At 42.2% G+C, this 17,021-nt stretch overlaps 2 protein-coding genes across 2 annotated transcripts; one reads left to right on the plus strand and one right to left on the minus strand.

Moving 5' to 3' along the window:
- Window positions 1–4,135: 4,135 nt before the first annotated feature.
- fignl1 (fidgetin-like 1) lies at window positions 4,136–8,119 on the minus strand. The gene is made up of 2 exons (XM_061087611.1): window positions 8,078–8,119; window positions 4,136–6,590 (listed from the first exon to the last, which is right to left on the minus strand). The coding sequence occupies exon 2, from the start codon at window positions 6,571–6,573 to the stop codon at window positions 4,630–4,632; it is 1,944 nt and encodes a 647-aa protein (XP_060943594.1). The 5' UTR covers window positions 6,574–6,590; window positions 8,078–8,119; the 3' UTR covers window positions 4,136–4,629.
- Window positions 8,120–8,986: 867 nt separating this feature from the next.
- ttl (tubulin tyrosine ligase) lies at window positions 8,987–16,942 on the plus strand. Its single transcript, XM_061087612.1, has 7 exons — window positions 8,987–9,720; window positions 10,328–10,406; window positions 10,517–10,749; window positions 10,948–11,083; window positions 11,184–11,453; window positions 13,013–13,156; window positions 13,891–16,942. Exons 1-7 carry the CDS (start codon window positions 9,522–9,524, stop codon window positions 14,087–14,089), a joined length of 1,260 nt encoding a protein of 419 aa, XP_060943595.1. The 5' UTR covers window positions 8,987–9,521; the 3' UTR covers window positions 14,090–16,942.
- The last annotated feature ends 79 nt before the right edge of the window (window positions 16,943–17,021 follow it).

Here is a 17,021-nt window from a genome sequence, read left to right on the forward strand (position 1 = left end):
TGTCTGAAATGTCAGTAGAAGATTCTCCAGCTGTTTTCATTAGAGGAACTTAAACGTCAGAATTAAAATCCACTCAATTCAAAACGTAACAATCAGTGTGGATAACTTCACGTTTCCCTCTTAAGTATCAACCTGTTCTGGTATTTGTAGCCGCTTACACATTATTTATATCACATTTAGACAAATCCTGTCTGTTTTTGTATTTATTATTATAATGATTGTTGTTTGTCTGTAGGGTAGTTTTTTTTTTAAAAGTTGCATATTTTTCTGTTCAACTGTACTAAATGTATGTGAGGTGAAAACATGACTGCTGCTGGACGCTTCTCTTGGTTTTATCTTGAGGAAATGTTATCGTGGCCCTTTTTTGTTTTATACCTGATAGCTAAGAATTGTCTCACTCGCATAATGAGAGTGAACCATCTGATGGGATCTTTATGCTTGCAAAATATCAATAAAGGATATTTTATATATGCACAATGAGTGTTTTTTTCTGAAGTGAATGAATTTAGAAAGCGGATATATGCCTTTAAAACTTTGTAGCAGGTAAATGAGAATTAACAGTGTTACTATAATTACTAAGGACTAATCGTAACTGTATATGGGTCATTATGACTTTATTGCACATATAAACAGATATCGGCAAATGTGTTTTTGATAGGATCGTTTTCTTAAGTAGACCGTGACTACAGGAAAAGTTTATTTGACTTTTACGGTTTTATTTTTTTTCTTCTTCAGACATATGGAGATTTTATCTCACCCTCTCGAACCTTCTAAAATAATTAAGGTTGGATGTCATTCAACATGCGGCTCAGTCCTGCCTGTCAAGGGAGCGCCAAGACAGAGGGAATGAGTGGCATCTGTGTATAGAACGAAACACGATCACCATACTGAAAGAAAATGTACAGTTAGAGGGGAATGAATGAGTCAATACCTCCCCACAAACTGAATAATTGCTGTGGGTGTGGTTAGAGTTATCAGACATAAATGTACTTATTTCTAATTAGACATATAATAATGTTTTCATATAATTTCACAAGGATGAAAATCAGACAGAATACACACCACAGTTGGAACTCTCTGCACAGAAAACATCATGCTAAAATTGTGACATACACACACACACACACATACACACACACAATAGCATGCTGACATGTGTCCAGGAGCTGAAGACTGTGGCTGGTCCTCTGAGGAGCAGCAGCAGCAGAGAGCTGGGACGGAGAGGATCAGCCACTGGAGCAGAAGCCCAGGTCCGTCTGGAGACGTCAGGTCAGGGCCCATGTAGGAGCTCGCCATCATTGTGTGGCGACGGCCCCGTCCAGATGGCTGCTGTGTGATTTAGCAGAAACGGGAAGCAGCTGTGGCCAGCGCTGCGTCCCCCCATGCTTGACTGGGGCCTGACATGCAGAGGGAGGGCATTTGCATGAGAGGGATAATGTGGCCAACCAGCTCTGGCCCTGCCAGGATCCCAGATCTCACTTCTGCTTCTCAGCCAGCTGACTTACATGAGCACCCGACTCGACCAAATCCAAATGTAATGTCAACAGGATCCAACAAGATGTTGACCACTCTTTTTTACTTCAATAGATGTGACAGAATATTAAACATCCACTTTGCCAATATGGTCTTGGTTCCAGTCTTTCCTCAACATGGGCTCAGCTTTCCTGATAAAGGGGGTTAATCAAATGATACAATTGAATGCTTCGATTAACATTATGTAGTTAGCTTACTGTGCATCCTTATTTTTCAGATGTATGTGGATTATTAGCAGTTCAATCAAACAGAAATATCCCCTCTAAATACTCATTTGGTGTAAATTTCAAATGAAAATAAAGGCCTAAAGATGTAAATAATTGGTCTGTATTTACAGTGTATTGTGTTTTTCTTGATAACCACTTACAGTACAGTTTAGCTATTAATTTATTCACACACAATCAAACAGTGAGTTTATGTGCAGCACTTTCTTTTTCACACATTATTCACACACTGTCAGGAACACCCGCAGGGGTCAATTTGGGGGTCAGTATTTTGGGATAGAGGAACCAGGGACTGACCCTCCGACCTTCTGGTTAGTGGAAGGCTCCGCCCCCTGTGCCACAGTTTTTTTTTCTTAAAGAAAATAAATAAAATTTGGTTTAAAAAACTTGCGTCGCTGATTTTTTGTACCTTTTGTATTACTCATCAATGATTTCATATTTACCTTGTGACCCTCACATAAACAGATAACTGTACCATGGCTCTTATAGAATTAGCCATACCTTGACCAGCAAAGTCAAACCCTAAAAAATATATAACTCTCAAAGGGACCATTTCCAGCAAAATAAGTATGTTTGATTTCCTATTTTGAAGCTACAGTTTTTAGGATTTCAGTTACAGTTTGTTTAGTGAAGTTTAAAGCAGCAACTTATGAATCCATTCACACGAAAGTCTCATGTTGTTGTAATAAGTCAGTTTAAATTACAAACAAAATCTAATCACTTGTTGAACACAACGTGTAATTTTCCTAATAAAATACAAAAACCACAGGATTTCATGTTGCATTGTTCCATCATGCATGTGAAGGCAATTTGAAAATCCTAAAAGACGTTCTTACAGAATGGAAACGTATTGAATCTTTATTGATGAGGAAATGTTGGCCATTAAATAAAGGTAAAAAACAGGGTCTGATTTGTGATATATTTTATTATAGTTATGATTCATACATGATTTATGGATATTTATTCTGAGTGATAAATCGTCTCCGGGTAAATGAAATACTAAAAGTCTAATCTTCATTTTCAAATGTCAGTGTTTCAGATGTAAATAACAAGAACACAGGCAGCAGACATGTATTTGTCTGTTTTCTGTGAATGCGATGTGTACAGTGTGTCCCTTTGCCACCACACGGCCCCAGATGTATCCGCTGCTGCACAGCCACAGTCAAATTGTGCTACAAGCTTCCACCATATGGCTCAGTCTTCAGCCCATACTCTGTGGACTCTACGGATCCCGCCAGCACCAGAGGAATTCTGTGCATATGTCCCAGTCCAGCTGTGAGGAGTCCCCACGTTCGGAGACATCCACAGGGGGTAGAAAGGAAGGGAAGTGGGGGGGGGGCTGCTTTCAATGCTGGCTAATTCAACAAAGTGTCAATACAGAGGCCAACCGCACACGTCTGAATTATTTATTAGGGACTTGACAAAAAGATGAAAAATAAATGAAAGTCTTTTTTCATGGTCTTCCAGATTTTTAAACATTATTTTCATAAAATTTACATGAGTTTCATTTCATGTTTGCGCAATCTATAATGGTCCTCTTCATCAGTAAAGTAAGTACGACCAGTGAGGGGGGGGGGAAACCATTAACATTGTTAAGACGATCAAGAACCAAGAACTTTCACTTGACCACAGGATAATTAGTTTCTGCGGATATAGTTCCAGACGGACCTGGACAGATCCTCATGTCTGCTTCTGCACCATAAACCCTGTGGATCTGAATAGGTTCTAAAATAATGGAAGTCACACGATTTCTCAAACATGGGAAGTGTTGCAGTAACAGATTTTCCTGTTGAGTCCACTGCTGTGTTATCTCCGACAGGAAGGGAGGCAGGGCATTACAGGTTTCTGTAAACATGACACCCAGGATACTCTCTGTGTGTTGCCCAACTTCCATGGACAGGATTAGCACACCCAGCCTCAGGGGACCTTTCAGCACGATGAGACCTGAGGCAAAATGTGCAAATAAAACTGTGGCCACACTGCCCTCTGTGGATTTAGAGGGAGAAGGATGAAGTGGGAAGAGACTGATTTGGACTTCTGGGGGATTACGCCAATACTGATATTAGGGAGTTAATTTTTTTGATATTGATAGTTTAAACTTAATAAAAAATAAACACAATATTAACAAAGATATAGAATAGATTTTCTGCATAGTTTATTCTGTAAAATAAGTTTTCATATCAGCGGATACCAATGTGCCTGTGAAAAGCTCATATAAACCTATATATCAGTCAGGCTCTGCTTACACTCTGTTTAAACTCTGAGACAGAACAAACTTTACTTTGTGAAATCTTACTCTATTTTATTCAAGAAAAAACAACAAATTTGAAAACGTAATTTATTGGAACTGAACTAAATAAAACAAAAGTGAAGTCTTAACATAAGTGATATTGGTGAACATGTCTCTTGCAATATATACCAACTGCTGAATGTTCAACCTTATTATTAGAAAAAGGATGCTAACTTTAAACAGAGATCCCGTCTCGTTTAGAACACACTTTATGTAAACAACATGGTGCCTAATGCTTACATCGAAGTTCAGAGCAAAGAATGTGTGTAAGAACAAGTTTCGGACATTTTCAGGAATTATGCTTCATCACTCTACAGCAAATTGTGGTGATATTTTTCTTTCCAGTTACAGCAGGCTGGATGTAAGTAGTAAATGATCGTGGATCACACAAGAAATCGGACTGGATGTAACGAGATTAACTCAAATATCAGGATTTAGAAAACTATGTCCTTGAAGGTGCGCTTTGTAGTCCACACCCTTCAACTTTTTTTTCAGCTGCTTTAATATTTTCAAGGACTGAAACTTTCTCTCATCCCAGTTCAAACCAGAGGTAGAGGACAATCTGGATGAGGGGTCAATGTTTTAACGGCCACATCCAAAAGTCTTGTTCCACTCTTCATACAGCTCCAGATCTTTCGATGAGACACTGGGTCGAACCGTCTTCAGAGCCTCCTGGAAATCACAGTAGAGGATCGGTCGCACCTGGTCTGCGGTGATGGTGGCGATGTCGTTGAGCTGGATGCTTCGGATGGGCCCCAGCGCCGCCTCTCGACACAGCTGAGTCATGTCAGCCCCGGAGAAGCCCTCGGTACCCGTCACCACGCTGCTCAGCTCCGGCTCCATCAGCTGGTTCTTCTCCTGGGCCATGAGGTTGGTCACGATCTGCCACCGGGCTGTTGCTTCAGGCAGCGGGATGTATAACCTCTTCGCCAGGCGCCGCCGGGCAGCCTCGTCTATCTCCTGAGGCCGATTGGTGGCGCCCACCACGAGGACCCGGTCCTCCGCTGCTGTAGCTGCTCCGTCCAGCTGAACCAAGAACTCTGTCTTGATCCTGCGTGAGGAGTCGTGTTCCCCGTCTGTTCGCTGGGACAGCAGCGAGTCAATTTCATCAATAAAAATGACAGCGGGCTGGTGACAGCGGGCGATGGCGAACAAGGCCCGCACCATTTTTTCTCCTTCACCGACCCACTTCGATGTGAGCGATGAGGCACTGATGCTGAAGAATGTGGCACCTGATTGAGATGCAATACATTTTCCTATCAGAGTTTTTCCTGTTCCCGGGGGCCCGAACAACAGGATGCCTTTGGGTGGACCCCTGAGGCCGGTAAAGATGTCCGGTCGCATCATGGGCCAAACCACTATCTCCTTTATGGTGGTCTTGGCAAACTCCAGACCTGCAATGTCATCCCAGGACACAGGAGGCCCATGGTCCATGATCTCACTCATGATCAGCTCCACTATCTTTGGCTCAAAGTTTTTCAGACTCTCGTCCACGACCTGAGGCTCCGTGTTGGAGCTACGGCTCTCCCCCCCGTCCTCCTCATCCTGTCGTGGGATGGGTGACACAAATTTAGAAAATGCACCTCGAGGCCTGTTAGCGCCCAGAGATTTTTTCCCAGCTGCTGCCATCCCAGGGGCCTGGCCTCGCTGGGGCTGATGGGAATTCTTCTTCTGTTTGTCAATGATAAACTGCTCGCGGGCCGTTTTGAAGTTGCCCCCAGGTCGCAGGTCGGTGGCTGCTGGACCTCCGTGTGAGCCCCTGCCAACGTCCCCTCCGTCTGGGTTGTAAAAATTCTTCCGCTTAGATGGATTTGAGGTAGAGAAGATGGAGGACTGGAAGTTTTGTGTGCCACCTGCAGGGCCAGGGCTTCCCTGTGGAGGAACTGAAGAAGGACTAAACACGGATTGTGGTCGAGCTGAAGGTCGAGAGGATGAGTTTGGATTAGCTGAGATTCCCTCAGAGCCTCTTGGCCTCTCTGCATGAATATTCGCAGGATTATTGCCACCGTTAACCTCTGTTTTAGACTGTGGTGGTCCTATAGGTTTCAATAATGCAGCGTCTGACCTGACAGCAGAAAAGGGAGCGGACAGGGAGCTGCCTCTGCTCTCTGGTCCCACAGATAAGTTAACATCTGCTGGTTCCACAAGGGAGCCTCCTCCTCCTCCCCCTGTCTGTGCCAGTATCATCTTTTGCACGCAGGGCAGCTCCAGCACACTCTCCGTGGTCAGGGACGACTCCCATTTGTCGCTGTGGTTCCTCTGACTGCGGGCCAGATGCAGGGCGCTCTCTGCGTAGTTGTTGAGCCCCGTGCGGGGGTCATCCGAGTCCAGCACCGCGGCATAGCGCTCCGAGTAGGTCCTGAGCAGGCTGGCCATGCCGGCCTGTGAGAGCTGGGAGCTTGCCCATGCATACTGAATGGAGAGGATGTGGGCCCGGTAGGCATCTGCCGTCTGTTCAGGTGTACAGTTGCCAGATGAAATGTCAAAGGACCTCCTCTGCCATTCGTCCAGGTGTGCGCCACTCATGCCTGGCCTGCTCCAACCTGGGGAAGGAGAGGGGACAAGAGCTATTAAAGATGCATGACCTCAGTAAAAGCCAAGGCACACAATCATCCTTGACCCACACGCACACAAAAGTTCCGTGTTAAAATATTACATTCTTAGAAGACTGTATAACTATTCATCTACCTACTAATTCCACAAACGTCTGTCTGTTTGAACTTGGAGCTCGTATCTCACGAACAGTTCATCTTATCAGCTTCACACTTTGGAGTTGGGACGGGAATCGGCAGGGACCTCCCGATACGATACTATCACGATACTTAGGTGGCGATACGATATGTATTGCGATTTCGGTTATTAACATTAACTTAATGACTGCCGGGCAGCCAATAGAGAAAATAAATAAAAACGTGCCCTATTATTGTATAGCCCCTGTCAACTGCACACAAACTGACAGATTAAGAAATGTATGCCACTTAGGCTACTTTTTTAACAATAAATAAAAGATAAATTAAATAGAATGAATAAAAGTTTACTGAAAATATAAACTTTGAAATAAACAAAAAGTAGGCTATTGTTGTTTGCATGTATTGTAGCCGATGCAAAGCTAGTGCTTGGGTATGTTTAGATTCTTGTGCAAAAACAAGAGCTGGTCAACATGCTTTTTTTTTTTTTTTTTTAAATCGATTTGGGAGGCAGCATATCGATTTAAAATCGTCATTCACAAGAATCGCGATTTGTAACTGAATCGATTTTTCCCCCCATCCCTAGGGAGTGTCTATTGTTTTATGTTCAGACGAAGCAGAGTGCCCAGTTTTGTGTGATTTAGACATGCTGTCCATTCAATGTTAAGAAAAATTGAATAAACAGTCCACCAGCATTTTGTCGCAGTCAGTGTGGGCGGGGCAGTGTGCCTTCAGCCTGTGGACCAAGTTGAACGTGTCTTCTTCAACGGCCTTAGATAAACCACAGCAGTTGTCAGCAAATGAGTCAAACCGCAGGTCAAACTCGATGAAAGGTCATTCTAGTTTATTTTACCCAATCAGATCAATTACAGAACGTATATTTTAGAAAGTTGAGAACTTGGTACTGAAGATTCATCAAACAATCTTGTATAAAAGCCACACGAGAGAAGAGTAACAAAGAAAATTCAGTTTCATTTTATGACAAATATTGGCTGGGAAATCAAAGTTTTCTAACTAGACTGTTGATAAAAAGCTCTGCACACAACTTCCATTACACAAACACTCAAAAGTGACAGTCTATTGTACAACTGTTTGAGGAGGACTCACTAATGACAAGGAATGATCCTGAAGTAGCTGCAGCTATTTAACACAGGACAAGAGAACAGCCCATTGAAATCAGGCAGATTGAGAACTGCACAGCATTGTCCTTCAACGACAGAGTATCATTGGTTACACAGTGGGATCAATCTAACACTAACACATGTTGTGATAAACAGGTCCCACTTCCATCTGTTTAATGCCTCTCAGAGCAAACAGGACCGAGGAGGAGGCACGTCACTTACTGTGGATGATATCTTCTTAACTTCCCCGATTTTAAAAAGAGGAATAAATGGACACTACGCTTCAAACACAGCTCGTAAAAACGTAAACACAGCAGCAGCCATACAGTTTAGCAGTTCCCGCCTCCTGTTTCTTCCTCAGCAGTACGACTTCCTGTCCCGTCCCGATTGGTTGTTCTCAAACTTTAACGAGTCTCTCTCACCAGTAACCAACATCTCTGCCTCTGTACTGAAAGAACCACTAACAGGTCTATCTATTTACTTCAATAACAAACACCAACTCGAGAATAAATATGAGGCAAACTAAGAACAAAACTTAATCCAAACTAGCGGAAGGGGACCCATATCGTGCAACAACAAGGGGGTACTCCATTTATCCCCCAGGTTCGCCCAGGTACCCGCCCCTGTCAGTTAATGTGTTATAATACCGCTTTGTTGTCCACGTAAAACTTCCCATTGTTAATATTTACTTGGACAACAAGTGAGATTCTTACCGGAACTTAAAAAGATCCTGTGTTGAGTTTATAACTATATATATCTCAGTTGTAGTTTCCACACCACTCGGGTCCTCGCTGCGTATTTGTAGTGAGGTCTACGCCGCCATCTTGTGGTCACACCGCGCTACACAAATTAAGCGACTAAAGGCGCCCCTTCACGTTGCATTATGGGAAATGTAGTACACAATATTTGAAATTAGGCAGAAAGAAACCGTAATGTAAATTATTTATGAAATAATCATACAGGAACATGAATTGCATTCAAGGTTGTGTTATTAACTTTTCCTGAAAGTAAGAAACAGTTGATTGACAGCTACTCCTCGAGTCGGTGTTCCAGTATAAACTACAATACCCATAAGCAGCTTCCTGTTTGTGCCGTCGACGGTGGATGACAGCGGCTGCTAAGCTTCAGAGAATGAAGCACGCGTCGCCGGAGGAAATCACACTGCGTTTGTGATGTTGTGTAGTTAAATATCGCGTTTGTTTACATTTGCGTTGACGTTGATTCTTCGTTTCTCATTGGCCTTTGAAGAGGGATCCCGGAAGTGTGTTTTGTTAGCTGTGCACAGTGGGTCGCAGCCCGTTAGCCGAGCCTCAAGCGGAGACAGGGCATAGATGAACCCAGACGGGACCAGCCCCAGGAGCCGGTCCCAGCAGCAGCAGCAGCGGTCACACCCTCGTCTGGAGGTGGCCCTGGAGGAAGTGTGTGTCTGCTGACCGCCATGACACTGCTCTCCTGATGCAAATGCGTGTTAGCCACAAACTGCTGAGTTGTGAGTTAACCAGGATGTGTGGACTGGATCTGACTGACTCATCCTCCTCCAGTTCATCATGGCCCGGAGAGAAGAGATAACCCGGACCAGGCTCTGCGCTGCAGTGCCCACCAGGCGGCCTCTCAACTAGCCCGGACAGCTCAGCCCTTGGCCCCAGTCTCGCTTCTCTCTGTGTAAATGATAAGACCTCGCAGTCAGTGTGGCGTCATGAATTCCCCAGTGTACACCTTTGTCACCCGTGACGACAACAGCACTGTTTATGCTGAAGTTTCCAAAATCCTGCTCGCAACTGGACAATGGAAGAGGCTGAAAAGAGACAACCCCAGATTCAACTTGATCCTGGGGGAACGGAACAGGCTTCCCTTCGGACGCCTAGGTAATCATGTTACTTTTGCAGTTGTCCTATGTAAGCAGCGTGTGTGTTTGTGTTTGTTTGTGTCTACGTGTGTGTTATTGAATGTCTATGGCTGCTGTGACTGTGCAAGGATGCTCATTACAACAACATCCTGTGCAAAGATCGTCTCTTTGTTGAGATGCCATTATTACTATATACTGCTATTATATTGGTATAATTACTATCATATGTAAATAATATATATTATGCTCTATTATATACTATATATACTGTACTATTTTTATATACTGTCTAACAATAACATTACCATCATATCATCAGTACTATCACCATCATCTTGCCACTGCACCTTATCTACCTATTTATCTTGTCTTTCTGTTTTTTATTCTTTCTACCTCAATATTTTTTATTTTATTCTATTGTATTGTATTTTATTGTATTCAAATATACCAGCTGCTATGACAACTTAATTTCCCTTCGGGGATGAATAAAGTAATCTATCTATCTATCTATCTATCTATCTATCTATCTATCTATCTATCTATCTATCTATCTATCTATCTATGTGCAGTGGTGTTCACATGTGACTTCTCTGAAATGATTGTTAAAATGGCCTTGACTTTTACAGGTCATGAACCCGGACTGGTGCAGCTGGTCAACTACTACAGAGGAGCAGACAAGCTCTGCAGAAAGGCGTCCTTGGTCAAGTGTGTGCCTTGTTTTCTTGTCTCTCCATCCCTCACATTACTAATGCACTTATGAGTAAGTCATTTAAAGGGGATTACATTAGCTGACCATTTCCCTTCTCTGCCGCCAGGCTGATAAAGACCAGCCCGGAGCTGTCCGACTCCTGTAACTGGTTCCCAGAATCCTACATCATCTATCCCACTAACCTCAAGACCCCGGTGGCTCCAGCCACAAATGGCATGAGCCATCTGAAGAGCAATCCTAAAACAGATGAGCGGGAGGTTTTCTTGGCTTCTTATCACTCTAAAAAGGAAAGTGGGGAGGGAACAGCCTGGATAGCAAAGTCTTCTGCTGGAGCTAAAGGTAAAATATGTTACAAATAAGCCTTTATGTCAGACACTTTCCCTAAAGGTTCTTCTTAGACTATATTTTAGATTAATATAATCTTTCTGAACTCCTAAAGGCAACACTTTCTCCCCAATTTACCCTCTTTAATGTGATATACAGTTTCAAACTTATGATGTTGTAGATGCCATTACTTATTCATACTTATTCCAACAGGGGCTGGTATTATGATATCTCACGATGCTAATCAGCTGCTGGAGTACATCGATAATCAGGGTCAGGTTCATGTCATTCAGAAGTACCTGGAGAATCCTTTACTCCTGGAGCCGGGACATCGGAAATTTGACATAAGGTGAGTGTGTAGTGTTTAACACAAACCCACACAGATTGTGTTATCTGGTCCGAACCTTGTAAGTGAAGCTTGTTTGGTTTGTGTTGTGTGCGTTTGTCAGGAGCTGGGTGCTAGTGGACCACCAGTATAACATCTATCTGTACCGGGAGGGTGTGCTGCGGACTTCCTCAGAGCCCTACAACGACTCTGACCTCCAGGACATGACCAGCCACCTGACCAACCACTGCATCCAGAAGGAGCACTCCCAGAACTACGGCCGCTATGAGGAGGGCAACGAGATGTTCTTTGACGAGTTCAGGCTGTACATGCTGAACACTCACAATGTCGCCCTGGAGACGAGCATATTACCTCAGATCAAGCAGATCATAAAGTAGGTCCCTCAAGTTTTGCTGTGAAAACCATGGTGATCACATTGTAAGCTGAAATGTATTGTTTTTTGTGTGTTACAGTTGTGTTTAGTCCCATCCCAAACACACAACCCAGCCTATCTGCTGTGGTTGGAGACATCTTCAAAATCTACTACTGAAACTTGTCAAGTCAAAACTAGTCACAGTTGACTGTAACTTGGTAAACTAAGTTATTCTATTAGTGGATAATATTTAGCCCTATAGATACCAGAGTGCAACAGAAGCAATGGCATGAGACAACTTTTTTGTTGTTGTAGGATTGTTGACTTTGTGTCCAGTTTAATTTAATCTTAATTAAACCAGGAAGTCCCTTGAGATTATATTTTCTTTTTCTGGGGAGATTTGGCCAAGATATAAATATCAACAGGGATTAGTTTGACGTATGCTTTACCTTAAAAATTCCCCTTTAGTTAAGTACAGGTATATTAAAACATGTGAGCTGCATGACTCTAGTGATGGTCATATCAGTACGTCATCTGTCCATTGTTTTGGTCAAAACACTATAAGTGGGATTGCAAGCAATATCTGTTATATATTATTTTACTTAGTACCTCTATGAGGTTGTTATTGTTGCAAAATGTCCCTGCTGGATTAATTCTAATGACTTTAGTGACTTCAATTTGCCCCATTTGCTTGGTTTATGACGTTTTACCTGCAAAACTAATGTCTTTCCTCAGCTGTACTTTTTGACTTTTACCTGATAAACACAAGCATCGACAAAGGCTGCTGGCTTTATCAATGTGAACACGTCAGCATCTCGCTTTACTGCAGACTCTAAGAGCCGTTACCATGGCTGCAGACTCTGAGTCTTGTTAACTGTATTATAAGTGAGAATAAATCTCTCCATATCCGACATGTGTTTTATAAACATCAGAGCTACTAAATCTCTAAATGCTGCAGTTCTTAGAATCCACTGCTGTTTCCTGAGAAGCTGCAGTTTAAAGTGCACTTGCTGTGGCTGTGTTCTTCACAAATCACTGCAGAGGTCACTGGATCTGAAGTTTAACTTGCTGTTGTCCTGGTTTAATTTCACATGCAGTATTTAACAATGCACCAAATGGTAATGACAGTCAAAACTGACAAGCACCTGTATTCTGTTAAGATAGTAATTTGAAAATGTATGTGTAGCTGGGAAAGTTTTTACATATGAGTCATTGGTGGAAGAATATTCATCAAGAGTTGCGTTGTGTCATCAGATCATTTTGAAGGATGATAATCTCTACAAATGTGAACACAGCATCAGCTGCAATGCAATTACTCTTATTAATTCATCATTTAACAGTGTGGAAACGTGAACAATAGTGGAAAACTGTAGAACAAAGTTCAGATTACAATAACAACAGTGGGAGTGCAATAACAGAGATAATGATGATAGCAAAGATAATTCCTTTGCAACAGTGCATGCTGGGTAGCCTTATTGTACATTTCCTTTCAAACAGTCAAGATCTGTGATTTGTTGATGCCTGAAATGTTGATATGAAATATGTTTGGTTGCTCATGATTCTGTCGTCTGGTCTCACAGGGGCTGTCTTTCATGTATCGAGCCGTCGATCAGCACCAAGCACCTGTCCTACCAGAGCTTCCAGCTCTTTGGATTTGACTTCATGGTGGACGAGAGCTTCAAAGTGTGGCTCATTGAGATCAACGGAGCTCCAGCCTGTGCACAGTCAGTAACATTCAGCTGATCATTCATGCTGAACATATTCTTTCTTTCTCTCCATCTCAGTCAATTTGTTTGTGATATACACAGTTTTTCTCCATTGAGAAATAGTGTAGTTCTAGTTAATTTAGTGTATTCTGCCTCTCCTGTTCCTCCAGGGCAGTTTTGCATTCTACTTAACATTTGGGGAAAACCAAGCTTTGAATATTAGATGCAACATTCTCTGCTCTCTTCCCCCTGTTCACACCAGGTATTAACATCTGTCCTGAGAGATCCAATCCCAAGGGGACAGAGTTATGTTTGTCTATTCATACCTGGCATTAAAACACATCCTGCAGGGGGCTTCCTGTGGCTTGTGATCAGATCTCACTTCCTTCCTCTAAATGCAAATGAAAACGTGCATAATTTGACAGATGTGTCTGTTGCAGAGTCGTATTGGTGCGGGCAATATGAACGAGAGAGAGAGAGAGAGAGGCAGAGAAAGCAGCGTAGCAGGGACTAGATTAAATATTTCTCGATATGTGGTGATCAGTTGCCACAAAAATATTTAACATATGGGAACTGAAGAGTAAAAATAAGTGTGATTCATTGTGAATGTGCAGCAGGTCAGACACGTGGCTGTTGTGAATAAATGCCAGTTCTGAAAAATGTTTTATTGTTTCAAAGTATAACATTGATTCAACTTCAATCAGTCTCACAAGTGAGCATATTTTCACTTCTCCTATTCTTTCCTCCTGCAGGAAACTATACTCAGAGCTATGTCAAGGCATTGTGGATGTGGCCATTTCCAGTGTCTTCACCCTGAGCAGCAGCAGTGACTCCCCCTCTGCCTCCACCTCTCCTTATTCCTCCTCTCCATCCTCCATGTTCACCACCAACTCCTGTTCCTCTCCCAAACTGAGAGCCCCTCTTCACGTCGGCCCTTTCACTCGACTGTAAGCTCACACTTGTCTCCTGCAAACTAGAAACTTCCCCACGCTCTGTCCTCGCCCGCAGAGGAGATGTAGCACACGCCAGCGAGCAGGGCTTTTATTCAAACCTCCCACTCCCCAATTCCCCAGGCAAGTCAGGCGAGGTTAAGAGGGAGTCTCTCTTTTCATGGAAATCACTGAACTGCAGAATTAATCTCTGCGCTCCTCGTTATGCATATCACAAACGCGCGGATGCTGATGAACGTGTGGGAGTGTCTGAGTGAGGACGAGGTGCCCTTCCATCTCAGTCCCGCCGCCGCCAGTTTTCTCCCTGGGAAGATGAATGGAGCTCTGAGGGCCGTAGAGATGCTGCCAAGTGAGACTAGTGCCTTACATTTCCAACCATGCTCCCTTAAAAAGACTGCCAGTTAGCTTGCTCTGTTACCGTGACCTGTACTTGTTCTATAAGCATTTGCACTGTTGCAGTCAATGCAGTCATGATCCGTCCACATGAGTAAGCATAAAACAGATTCCTTGATAAGATCTTGGTGAACTTGGTGTTGTTTTCTCATCATACACTTATTTTTTATTTGTTTTAATTTGAATCTATTTTTTGATCCGCGGAATGCTAACGAACCTATGTCTCCCATTTATAATAGTAGCTAATATACGAACCAAATAAGTCTGATGAGCGAACCAGTCAATGTGTGAAGGTTTGACATCATTCCTCTGACTTCACAATGTGGACACTACATAGTATTTACACTGAGGGCAGGATGGTGGCATTAGTGATCAGGGAGATCGTCCTTTTGCTCAAACGCCCAGGTTTACAGCAAGCTCCCCGACCTCTGACCTCTCCACGCAAACGACTCCCTTAATACAGTTCAACAGTTTTGTTCCGGAAGGGAAGCGCCCGTTCATTTTCAGAAATCACGTCGGTACAATCGTATCGTTGAGCGTTACTACACAATGTTACTACACTATACACTATCTGAAACACTGTAGACGTACACACAAGACACAAACTACAATATATTGCAATACTATATCAACAATAAGGTTCAATTGAAGAACAAAACCGTTGGAAAGGGATCACTCGCAATGGTTTGTGGGATGTGTGGTTCCTTTGCTCTTAAAATAATTCTGTAGACAGTCCTGTACCTTTTGCCTTTTTTCCCAATATTTCTTCAGCTTTGAATCAAATGATTCATGGTCGTGATTCATCTTGTTGCTGGACGGCCTGGCCTTTTTTTATATGGATTCTCTGAAACGTCAATTCAGAAAATGTATGGGGAATTTACTTCCGAAACCAGAGCCATTCTTTAAGTGGGGCAGTCAGTGTTTAGTTAAGCTGAAGACCCTTTGATTTGTCATGAAGAGAGCATGTTCGTGTGAACGCATGTAGTAGAACGTATCTTCCTAAACAGAACCGTTGGCCCCCAGTTTGTAAAGAGCTGCCCTTATATCTGTGTTCTACTTCCGAACAGATAAGAGTGTAAATGTAAAGTGTTGTTAATAACTGTGTGGATTATGTTCTTTTTATTGTTGAAATGGAAGTAGAATAGATTGTCCAACGTTTGTTGTTGATGATTAGAATTAGTGTAAAACCCCATGACATAAAGCAAGTAAACATTTGTTTATAAGGGAGCTGATGGAGACCAAATGGAAACCCAACAATATTTGGTTAATTTGATTAAATGTTTATTTTTGTTTCAATTACATTTTTCTGTTGATTTTACATTTCATGGGGTCATGAAAATGTTTGAGTTCTTTTATTTTCACTCTGTGAATACCTGAGACATGAGATGGAACTGTTAAGTTTCTTTACTCCCTAATACTTAAGTCGTTTTTTCTTCCTGGTCTCCAGAGGATAGGAGTGTGTTACTTTCCATTCAGAACGAACAGCTGCATGCTGGGTGGTTGATTTTTGTTGTGTTTGCAGGGAGCTCATTTTAGATACAGAACATGTTAGTAGTTTTCTCATAATGTTAGAAACCCTGCTGCTCCTCTGTTTTACCCTCAGTTCAGACGTGTGAGGCTTTGTTTCCCACACTTTATGAGTAACATAAGTTAAGGGACACCGTCACAGCATTTATTCATGTTTTAATCTCCTTGTATTTGTGTTTACTAGATAACTCTGAAGAATGAAGGATATGTGAGTGGTTTGTAGGTCCGAAAAATGAGATTGTCTTGGGCGGGCTACACTGACGGAATACAACTTTGTTGTAAAATGAATCCCAGAAACTAAGGACAGAGTTTGGTGATCAGTTTCTGAGTTCTTCTGTAGCTGAAATGATGTTTGGAAAGATGGTAATGTAAGTCAAAAATTGTTTTGTAGGGCATGATTATTTTGTTTATTAAGTTACAAGGGTTTGATAGTGGATTTTGAAATCCAAAAGCAAACTATCAGTATTATTTAAATTAAATCTTTTTGGAAATGTCTTTCCATCAAAGGGACGGGTGCCTTAGAGGGAATATTGAATATTCATAAATTTTTTTTAAAAAAAACCTGAAAAAAAACGATGAACCTCCAACATTGAAATGCACCTTCATTTGTTTGTACTGAAGTGAATTTGCTTTGTTCTTTATTCAACCTTTCTTGGATTCAATGATGTAATTTCTTTGTCGTCAGAGTTTCTTGCACATCTGACATATTTTCTCATGTTTCGTTTTTTTCTCCTCATCTTTACCAAAGATCAAATTCCAGTTGTAAAATGTTTTGTACTTACTTAAATCTGAACGTCATCACATCGACTGGCCAACGGGAAAGCAAGTCTCATATTCAGGGCGACGTGTGTGCTGTGCTTATGTTCAGTAATGTTTTATTCAGAATCTTGCATGAACATTTGTCTTTATCAGAAACAATACTGCTACAATAAAAAAAAAAATATCATCAAGCTACTGTCATCTTTCTGACTTGACTTGAGTAAAGAAACATCTGGAGTAGACAGTTGCTCCTG

Source organism: Limanda limanda, chromosome 15 (assembly GCF_963576545.1).
Source record: "Limanda limanda chromosome 15, fLimLim1.1, whole genome shotgun sequence".
NCBI lineage: Eukaryota > Metazoa > Chordata > Actinopteri > Pleuronectiformes > Pleuronectidae > Limanda > Limanda limanda.